This window comes from Scomber japonicus, chromosome 3 (assembly GCF_027409825.1).
Source record: "Scomber japonicus isolate fScoJap1 chromosome 3, fScoJap1.pri, whole genome shotgun sequence".
NCBI classification, from domain to species: domain Eukaryota; kingdom Metazoa; phylum Chordata; class Actinopteri; order Scombriformes; family Scombridae; genus Scomber; species Scomber japonicus.
The window spans coordinates 22,385,818-22,397,165 of record NC_070580.1 but is presented as its reverse complement, the minus strand read 5'-3'; the positions used below and the strand labels follow the sequence as shown (position 1 = coordinate 22,397,165).

At 37.7% G+C, this 11,348-nt stretch overlaps 1 protein-coding gene across 1 annotated transcript; it reads right to left on the bottom strand.

Annotated features, from left to right (window-relative positions):
- Nucleotides 1-84: 84 nt before the first annotated feature.
- si:dkey-264d12.5 (coiled-coil domain-containing protein 30) lies at nt 85-8,910 on the bottom strand. The gene is made up of 19 exons (XM_053315549.1): nt 8,896-8,910; nt 7,660-7,833; nt 7,460-7,580; nt 6,933-7,144; nt 6,521-6,616; nt 5,926-6,091; nt 5,633-5,704; nt 5,083-5,198; nt 3,923-4,009; nt 3,048-3,158; nt 2,729-2,827; nt 2,503-2,600; nt 2,299-2,398; nt 1,955-2,067; nt 1,675-1,816; nt 1,188-1,324; nt 960-1,077; nt 398-459; nt 85-307 (listed from the first exon to the last, which is right to left on the bottom strand). The coding sequence occupies exons 1-19, from the start codon at nt 8,908-8,910 to the stop codon at nt 85-87; spliced, it is 2,262 nt and encodes a 753-aa protein (XP_053171524.1).
- Nucleotides 8,911-11,348: the final 2,438 nt, after the last annotated feature.

The following is an 11,348-nucleotide window of genomic DNA, read 5'->3' as shown; positions in this document are numbered from 1 at the left end:
TGTTCATACATTTATTTATTTTATTTATTAACAAATATTATTGTTTTTTTACAGTATATTCATGTTGCAGATAGACATAACATTTCAGGAACATGTACTTTCTGAGGTGCTGAGGGTGCCCGGGGGAGTTGAGTAGTCTGAGTGGCTCTGAGCTGAGGTCAGGTTCAGATAGCCAATCTCTGTTGATCGTGACAGAGCAGCAGAGATGAAACGGTGAGGGGAAGAAGTCATATCTGTCTGCTTGGTCAGACTGCTCTGACAATTGTCCAATAAGCCCAGAATTTCAGATGGCTCAGGTGTCATCACACTGTAGACACAATCAAAATTGACATCTCACGGTGTTTAATTTTGCCCAATAAAAGGGGTTACTTAAGTTCTGCTTTAGGATCAGACCTACCTTGAAGTTTGCAAAGGGAGAGATGTAAAAATCTGCTGAGGATTTGATATTTTCTTCAGCTCCTATTTAAACAAACAAACAGTTATTATACAACTCATGAATTACGTCTGTCTTTTTCTTAAGGATAGCAAACTTTAATGAATTCCCTACAGTCTTCCATTACAGATTAATCCTAATTTAGACACATTACCCTTTTAATATATTACGGCTGTACTTTTCAGCGATGAAGCAAAATTACAATGATTCATAAATGTCCCAAAATCGCAATCTACTGCTCACTGGAGGCTAAACTATTGACCAAAAAACACTTTTGATTTAGGTTAAATAAGACCTTTCCCCTGTTGCCAAACCGTACATTCCTCAGGGCCAAACATTCCATATTTGGCAAAGCAAAGTTGGGAACAATTTCCTGGCATTTATGAAGTATTTCAGTCTCATGGGATCTTGTACCAACTGTCATGTTATAATCAGTACTTTTACATTGGTCAAACTGAAACATTATAACAACTACAGCAGCAACTCCAGGTCACAGCCTGCACTGTATTTATAGATGAAGCAGTACCTCAGCAAAGTGTAGAGACTGAATGTTCTGTAGGGTCCGGTCCAGGGCAGCTAGCTGATTGGACATGTGGAGTATTTTGTTTCTTAGTTTCTTGTTTTCCGTTTCTAGGAAATCCACCCTTTAAATTAAAACAAGCATATGTTACTTTCTAATTTGTATTCCTTTGAATATAATTAGTGGACTGATTCATCATGTAGTGAAGTGCTGACTGATTACTTAGTTCAGGACCTGCATTTTGACAAAGAAGCCGTTAGATGACTGTCTTTCTTGTTGTGTTCCTCCTCATTGAGCTGTTGCAGTAATCTCCTCCTCTCAACAAGAAGTTTCTCATTTTCTGCAGTTATACTTCTAATGAGCTCTTTCTCCTGAAAAGGAAAGACCATCATCCAGTTTTATATGCACTAATATATTTGAGAATAGTTCATCCTATGCCATTTAACATCGCTCCTGACAGCTAAGTCAATATATTGACATAGAGGATAAAAGTGGTAGCCCCTCTTTTCACTGTGCAAATATATACTTCTGTTAACAGAGAAGAGAATAAATATTGATACTGAATCTTATTATTCTTACACATGAGAACTATTGATTAATTAAATTCTATTGAAGATATTGAAATGATCACAAGCACATTCAAAACATCATACTAGAATGACAGTGCCCCACCCCAAACTTGTCTTTTTGTGTGTAAAGAAGAGCAAACCTGCAGATTTACCTTTGCTAATGAATGTGAACACAAGGACAGTTCTCGCTCTAAATTTTTTATCTTTTCATCACGCCGTGTGGCTTCATCATCAAATCTCTGTTTGGTTCGACATAGTTTTGCTTTGTGTTTCTCCTTCATCTCATGAAATTTACTGCAAGCAGATGGACAAAAATAGAACAGTTCTGACATAATCTGTATAACCAGTATAAGGCATAGTATAAAATTATGATTTCTCTGTGGATATTGTTAATGAATAGTTCAGCAGAAAGCAGTGTTGTAGCCCCTTTACCTCCGCTCTTGGTCAAGGCATAGTAGTGTTTCACAGATCTCGCTCTTAAGTGTCTCACACTCATCTTGGGTGGCCAGCAGATTCTTCACAGCTTCATGATAATCAGGACACTCCTGCAGTCCAGAGTGAAAACATCAGCAGTGACAGGAATTGATGGCTTCAGTCGAAACTATATGTTAGGCAGCTTCACTCTGTTAAAATCAAATGTATCTAAAGCTCTGTTTTCTTTAAGCTCAACGGTTCCTGCCATTTTGTGATGTCACTCAACAAATGGAAGTTATACGTAACCACACAGACATAGTCTTATTATGTAACCCATACATTCAAATATAAAAGAAAATTACCTTACACAGTGTGTTCTCGTTGGACAGCTGTGTCTCTGTTGCAAAAGAGGCTTCCAGCTGCCTGTGACTGTTCTTTTCACAATGCTGTGAGTCTTTTTGCCTTCAAGCACAAACAGTTATGGCTAAACCTCCAATTCTATATTATCAGAACATACACATACAGTATTTGCTGAAGCTGAAGGTATGAAGGTAGAACATACTTACTTTTGATCTTGGAAATTGCTTTCTTTCGTGCAGATGGTAGTTATAAGGTCATCCAAGTCTTTATGGGAATTGTCTAGCTGCTCCTTTAGGGAATGTATCTGAAAGAATAAGAAAAGGTATTTTACACCATGGAAGAGGAAACAAAGGCCATTGTAGTGTATTCCTCTGAATGTCTTTTAATGTAATTATCTGAAATTTCTCTATATTAATATATTGATTCACTCACTTCTGACTCATTTTCCAAAAGGCTTCTCGTCTGAGCGCTGAGCTTATTATGTAAATTTCTGCACATCTCATTGGTTTGATTCAGTTCAGTTGTCCGGGACTAGAAACACAACAAAAACAGCACTCAGCCATGTACTGAAGAAAACCTCATTTTATGAGTTATGTTTGCAGATACCAATGTATACTACACTGTGTTAAACAAGGATAAGAATCTCGATAAGACTGAGTCAGCATACCATTCACACATTTTTTTGCAGACAGTAATTCACATTATGCACTTAAGGCAGGAAGCCTCTCATTTAATGCTCAGTGGGACTTACTTTTGCTAACTCATTATCTTTGTTGGCCTGAGCCTGTACAGTGAGAAGCTGTTGCTGTTGTTCCTGCAGGGCCGACTCAAGCCGCTCCACCTCCTTCTGTAGAAATACAACCTAAGACGAACATTATATAGATCAGTGTGTCACATCTGTCCCAGCACAGCCCCCACACTCTCATGTTAGGGGTCTGACTGAGTTTTTAAGAGACATCAAAGCTTCAAATACATTATTATTTTTCATTTGCTTATAATGACTATACTTAAACTCAACTGTGCTCAAACTTGTCATTGGCGTTCCTATCAAATATTTCAAAACAATAAATATCTTGTCTCCAAGCAATTTAACTGTAAGCCTAAAAATCCTACAATATAAAGTATCTAACAGGATTGTCTTTGATTTATACTTGCTCACTGACATTTCAGACAAGGTATGGATGATACAAACAGATTTACAACACCGTGGACGACCAAATTGACCACTGACATTTTTATACTACCTATTGTGTGAAATAGCAATAAAGCAGTCAATGTGTTTGATAACCATACAAACGATTTAGTTTGCAAATCTGCTATCTGTTCTTATTTGTATGTACTTACAGTTTCCTCCTTTTCCAAGAGGCATCTTGTCTGAGCAGCGAGTTTCTCCTTTAACTTCCTGCATGTCTGGTTGCTCTGTGCTAGCTCTGCTGCTTGAGACTGGAAACATGAACAACAGTGAGGTATATTTCACTTTTTAAATGTGATTTCAATCAGAACTTGACTTTGAGCAGACTATAGCTCTTTAACACTGGCCTACTATTCTCAATAACTGAGTGATTACAAGTTGTTATCAAATGTTGTTAGTTTCCACAGCTAATGATCTGAAGCTATTGAACTTACTTTAGTCAGCTCTGTGGTCTGGTCACTCTGAACCTGGTCCTGCAGGGCTGATTGCAGACCGTCCACCTCCTCCTGCAGAGACACCACCTGAGACACACACAACCTCTGAGGTGGGGCTGCAACTAATGATTGTTTTCATCACTGTTTAATCTACTTTACTACATATTTCACTGATTTATCAATTAAGTGTTTGGTCTATAACAGTAGCAGAAAATGTCTGTTATGTTTTGTTAGACCATCAAAACCCAAATGTACTGTTACACAAGACAAACATTGCATCCACTGTATATGTTTTAGAAGTTAGAACCAGTTCATTTTAGTAAATTTGTAGGCCAAAAATGATTTAAAAGATATATTAATTATCAAAATTGTGGCCAATAAATGTTCTGACAATCAACTAATTGGTGATTCAGCAAATCTTTTCAGCTCTACTGTACAATAACATGCTTATATTGATGTGTAATGTTTCTGTATCTATACCAGTGTTACATATTATTAAGACACATTAAATGTAAAACACAAGTAAAAACAAAAATGTAATTAAGTGCCTCAGACCACAAACAACAATTCATTTTCAAATATTTGTGTTTTCTTAATGCTATGACTGTCACGTCATGGTAAGCTATGCTGGGCTCAGGGGTGTCACTTTTGCAATGTGGCACAGTAATCAGCAGCAGTACCGGTTGGTTGGTTGGTTGGTACATATTGGTGTGTGCAGCTGCTATCGAAAACATATTTTACAAACACAGTGCTAAATACATACAACAGTCAGTCCTCAATTATAATAATGTACAGGACAAGTGCTTTTTATGACTATTCAGACGGTGGGGTTGCCAGATTTAGACTGATAAACATTACACTGAAATAACACTGGATTATGCACTTTGATCAAGCTTAACTCTAAATGTGCCATACATCATGCAGATCTAACACTCTATCCAGACAATAAAATGTAATAAGGGCACACAGTAAATATTTGCCTGTATCTTTTGTTTGTTCCACCCATCATATAATATATAATGACTTACCAACTCTAAGCAGCAATGAATGAAGTGTCTGGTTCATACTAGTAATATAGTTTAAGTTTGTTCTGTTACTGAATAAGCTTAGCTGAAAGGAGTGTTTATTGATATAATAAATTGTTCCAGCAGGTATCTTACTGTCTCTTGCAGAGAGTTCTTCTCAGTATCCAGGGAGCGCACCCTGTTCCTCAGAGCTCTGATCTCCAGGTCCAGACGATCATTCAGCTCTTTGGCCTTTCGTAGTTCCACCATTTCTTTTGACATAAAGGCAGATGATCATCAGATTATTAATAATACATGAATTTGAATCACATAATTTGAGTTTGTATTATTTAACATGAGTAATTGCATTGAAAAACTGAATCTTTAAATTCTATTAATTAATCTAATTAAACTTAAAGAGTACAGTTTAGACCTGCTCAATGTGTAAAGTGCCTTGAGATGACTTTGTTGTGATTTGGCACTACAGTATATAAATAAAGATTGATTGATTGATTGATTGAATCCTAATTGCATAATATCAAATTGAATTTATTAGTTTGAAAAAGAATTCCAATAAACTTGAAACTGAATGTAATATAACATTTAATTAATTTAATCCTCACTGAAAATTCAACTCATAATTTAGATTTAATTGAATATATCACAATATATTCAATAGTAGAATACACATGAAAGAAATTCTTACCGTATTTTTTCAGTTTTTCAACTTCTTGTCTGAGCTGCTCTACTTCCTGCTGTGCTTCCTGCAGCTCAGGCTCTGAAAAACAGATGGTAGGATAAACCCTGATGTCTGTCCAAGAACATTAGCGATATATAGTATTTATAGTAAATTTTAGTGAAAGTTGTCAATGGTGGCAAACTTGATTTAATGATAAATTAAAATGGAGAAAAGATTGAGCACAGCAGGTATTTTCATCATGAAAAATCTCTTTGAGGATGACACAGTCTGCTTATCAGTAGCTGATTATTATCTCTAACCATAAGTTCTCTGGGTCAAGTGGGCAGACTCTAGCTCATCAGTCAAACGCCGGATCTCGTTGTGGGCCATTGCAAGCCGTCGGGAGCCCTCCTCTAGATCCCGCTCCAGACGGGAACACTCCCTCTCTAAACTGTTTGCCTGGACAGCCAAATGTCTGGCCTCATCCTGATGAGAAAAGGAAACAGCAATTAACCAAATGACTGACATTACTAATACTGCCATGCTTGGGAGGGAACGGATCAACACAAGCAAGAATTCATGTTCAGAAATACATGCAAGAACAGAAGGGAAACCTTAAGAAGTGCACTGGATCAAGATGCATCAGTGGTGTAGTATCTGGAATTTCTTCTGTCATGCAAAATTCCCTAGTTTGTGCAGAACTTAATAGTACTGGAACAAAAAAAGAGGTTGCAGTTAATGTAGACAATGATGAATAGCTGATCTGAAAGCAAGACACATTCACACACCTCAGGACACACAATAAAGTCAGTGTGGTTGAATCTCTGACTTTTCAACTAACCTGAGTGCAGCTTTTAGTATTTGTTAGTACTAGTATTAGACTGCAGTAACGGTACTGCATATAAAAGGACATACAGGAATAAAAGTGTGTTTGCTCTGTGAAGCTTTGTGGAGTCCAAAGAGTCTCTTCCATGGGCTCTGGCCATGGTGTGGTGCCCCCTTGTGAGGAGACTGTGGAAATCACAGTATAAGACATTTGACCACAGAAAAATGTATGTATAAGGCAAGCTCATTTATATCATAACATATCAAAAAATGCTATTAGTACATAAGAATCTGACTGAATTATGGTACAATGATACAAAATGAAAAAGGGAGAGGAGGATGGCATGTTCTTTTCAGTGCTGTCTTTATGTTTTCATATAATTGAAATGACAGTGTTGAGACCTGTGCATATTTTAAGTTCTTAGAGTATCATTATGAACTATTAATCCATGTCTTTAAGTTCTACACCAACATCAACATTCACCAACATTTTCCCACTAACCTGACGTGCATGGATGTTTGGCCCTTGGGCGTCTGTCACCAGTGGTCTGGCTCTGTGTTCATCACCTGAGAGATTGACAGGATCTTCCCTCATCTCAAGAAGGGAGGCCCTCTCAACTAGGAGGTAAGCCACCTGCTCACTGGGGCTGCTGTGAATCAACTCTGTGAGACCCTGCTGATACAGCATTTTAGCCACCTCGCTTATCTGGGCATCTATCAAAAGAGAGATTGGGGGAGTAGAATATAAGTAAATCAAAGTCAATTGTATTTGATATTTGTTGTTGTATCTATATGCTGTATTTGATGTCTATATATTACTGCTGGATGAGAATTGTCCCACAGGGATAATAAAGATAACTTGAACCTTGAAATATCTACACTATATTCTCAAAATCTATACTATGAATCTATGTGATAATACAGGCAACAATATTGAGACACTAAAAATATTTGGCAATGTGCAGATAGATAATCTTGCTCTTGGTTTTATTTTGAATTGTTGGTGGTATAATGGCAAAAATGTCCAACCTTGAAGGGATATGAGGCGGTGCAGCTGGTCCTTCAGCTGATCATTTTCATCTTGTATCTCCTGAGCCAAAACATTTTTGTGCTCTGTAAAGATACGGATCTGCTCCAAAGACTTACGCACCTTACAGATAAAAATAACACAAACATCAAACAAACGCCTCCTTTACAGACACAGATGATAATGTAATGTAATAACATACCTCTGCCATCTCTGCTAAGTGTTGTGAGCGCTGGGTGTCCATATCCCTTATCACACTGCTTAGTTGGCTTTTTGTGTGCTGGTGGGCTCGCCAAAACAAACACAGCTGAGCCTCCTTAGAGGCATCAGGTGCTAGTCCCTCCTCACTACACCATGTGGCGATCTGCTCCAGCTCCTCCTGGAGACAGTATGGATGACATGTGGACATAGTCACCTACAAACCACCTCATCTGCTTATGAATGCCTTACTGTGTGTACTACTTGCATTGTAAGAGGAGAAACTGAATTTCATCTTTCCAACCAGTCTCTGAAGTAAACCTATGTAATATTACCTTTATGGACATAATTATAAGAAACTGCAAACTTTACATCTACCCATGCAATGTCAGTTCATAGACTGTAGAAAAACTGATGGTACAGGCTACAGGATAAGGTTTTGGCAGATATGAAAGATTATCAGCTTCTTACTGTTAACTTCTTCATTTTCCATCTTACGATTTCTGATTCATATAATTGTATAATTGTCAATGAAGGTGCCCCCCAAATCTGAACTATAGTGAGATATCTGACACTTCCCTTGGCTGTGGGTGAAGTTGTTTGAGGAGCAGCTGTTTCTCTTTCTGTGTAGACAGCTGGCATTGCCAATATGGTGAACTGCTTCCTCATTGTGTGTATGTAGTGGTCTAAAACCGTGAATAATAACGAACCACACGTTTGTGTGTTAACCTTAGTCACTACAAAGTCATGCTGTGCAGCCAAACGTCACTCAAACCAAAAGAGCTTTATTTAAAATGATGCTGGAGACCCTGAAGTTTCCAACTGTGCTAAATCAAAACATGTCAGAGTGAGAACTGTGAATATAAGATGATGCAAACGAAAATATGTACTACTTGTGATAAAATGGTGAGGCTGTTTAAATCAAGGATTAAATTCAGTATAAACAATTTCGGCACAACATGGTTCAACAGCTGTTACAGCTGTGGAATAAGATGATGTTTCCAGTCTCAAACTGAGGAGAAACAAAAAGTGAAACGTTGTTAAGAAGTGTTGTTCATTTCATCACCAGCTTTGCAGCGGTAAAGTTGATCAAATCTCACATCTGGAGCATTTGGAGCATTTCGATACGATGTTAAACGTCTCCGATGTTTTTATTTATTTATTTATTTTCAGCAAAAGTTCATGTTTTAGCTAGCTGTGCAGTAAACGAAAAGAAGAAGAAAAAACAGTTGTTCGCTACCTCTGGTTGAGCCATCAGTGGGACGGTGAAACAACGTTGGAGCGAAATGATCAGTCACATACGAGCCTAAATGTTTCCGAAAGAGTCCGACGTCAAGACGACCACCGAACCCAGTCTCACGCGCGCTGGAACAGAATGTGACCCCCCAGCATCCATGGTAGCCACACGTTCCAGAACACTGCGACGTAAACACGCACAGCGTTCAGCTGTATTTGAACGATTCACGGTACGTGAGGAGCGCACAAACTCCTCAAAGTGTGAGATTAAACAAGCAGATACTTTAAACTCTCACATCAGACAGGGTATAAATGTAGACTACAACGTGGGTTGAGGTTGAAGGAAAGGAATGTACAGTAAAATGTTAGTCTGCGGATTGACTCAGTGCCGGATTTAACAATTTGGGGGCCTGACGCAAACTCTGTCTATTTTCACCCTTTTTCTAACTGGGAAATTTGGTATTCTCAGTAGTAAATGAAGCGTTTTATGATGTAAAACTATTAATACCAAACTTTAAAAGTACTGTATTCCATTCAGTTGTTTACTAAAAAGTGAAGAGTGAAGGTACTAAGTAAAAAAAATCTAGTGTGGTCTGCCTTTGGTGACAGGAGGGGGGCTCTCTGTAGGCTATACCAGCTGTATGTTTGGCCAACAGGTGGTAGTTGAGGCTCGACTTTCGTCTAACTCAGTTAATCACATCAACAATAGCCTAAATGTAAATAACTTTGGTCATGATAGAACCATCTAGCAGGGCTTTGGAGCTTGTTATCCAAAACGTTACTGCTGTAACGCTTCCTCATCTCCCAAATAAATGTTCAGCATGGATATGGGTAAGGTCTGTGATGAGTGAAACAACGGGTTAACAAGATGGCAAGATGACCAGGGCAACCTAGTTAGAAGTGCTAGGCTACAAGTAAACCAAGTGAGAGGGGTAACAAGCTGAGCATATGGAATATGGAAGCTTCAAACCACATCATCTAAGAAACAATTTGGGATTCCGAGATTGGGTATCAAGCCCCAAACTCTTACAACACAGGTCCACCATCAGATGAATAGGCACAAGGGAGGAACTGGGTTTTTGTCAAATACCAGCTTTATTTAAGCAGCATATGCACACTTTCATCTTCTTTCAAAACTGGCTAGAGTTTGAAGTAAGATGTCACCAATGGCATCACATGCAGGCTCAACTTTGATTAACAATTAGTTATATGACTCAACTTTAATGTAGCCTGTCTTTCTAGCTCAGAGTAACCAGGAATAAAATAATAAAAAATAATTGTATTTATCTTTAGAATAACAGAATACAGGTCTCCTTTGCCCACTTCACGATAACACTGCTCTGACAAATCACCACAGATCAATCACTTAAAAGTTGATTTGAAGCTTATATGAGGCTTCAGCAGTGAGTTAGTCATATGAAGTGGATATCTGCCACGTTTACAGTCTTTTTAGCATCAAATTCCCTTTTTGTGTTACCTCTGACAGTGTTTCCCTTTTGAGCAGCTGTGGAAGTATAATAATAAAAAGAGGGACTTTGGCACTAAAAAAGACTAACATTGAAAGATATTCACTTGATTTGACCAATGTGTACTGTTGAAGCTTCACATAAGCCTCTGATAAACTTACAATTACATTTAACTTAGATTATAAGTGTATTTTGAAAGAATCTCTAATAACCAGTATGAACAAGAGGAATGACCGTGGCAATTTTTATTTGTATACTTGACTGTTGTTTAAAGACAGACTTGAAAAATTGTGAACCCATCCTTTATTGCATCAGTAACAATCTAATATTGCATATAATAGTGTAAAATTCACAGTAGGCCTACTGTGTAGGCACACTCTTAACTTTACTTCATTCAATTTCAGTTTTACTTCAAGTCCACATTTTGACTTGACATAATACCAATGACCACATGAGTAGTGGTGGGTTGTAAACATATTTATTACTGCAAGTGTAATCAATATAATGAACAAAAAATATATTCATACGCTATATGATTACATAATTTTCAACAATTGCAACAACAATTTGTGATATGTGTTTTCATGCTTTTCTGATGGTACATTTACTGTTATTATATTAATCTATCATATTAGTCATTGTATAACAATATCTTCATTTTAATGAAATTGGATTTCTTTGCAGCTTAGTATTCTTTCTGAGGCGTTTTCACATTGTATGTTGTGTCTTGGGTGGTCTGAGACTTCCTGCTCATTTACTATCAAAAGTGGGCAGTAATAAGCCCCTGTTTCCTGCCTTTCATTCACTTCATTTTGGGAGTAGTGTGGTGGTCTTCATGCCAAGCTGCCCAGCTGGATGAACAAAATGCACCCATGAAAAGTGTGACTTCAAAATTTTAACAAACGCCAGCTCATGCAGCTTTTGCAGTTAATTAAAGGCAACTGTCTGATTCTTTTAGTTTTTCAGTTTAACCCAAATAATGGAAATGTGC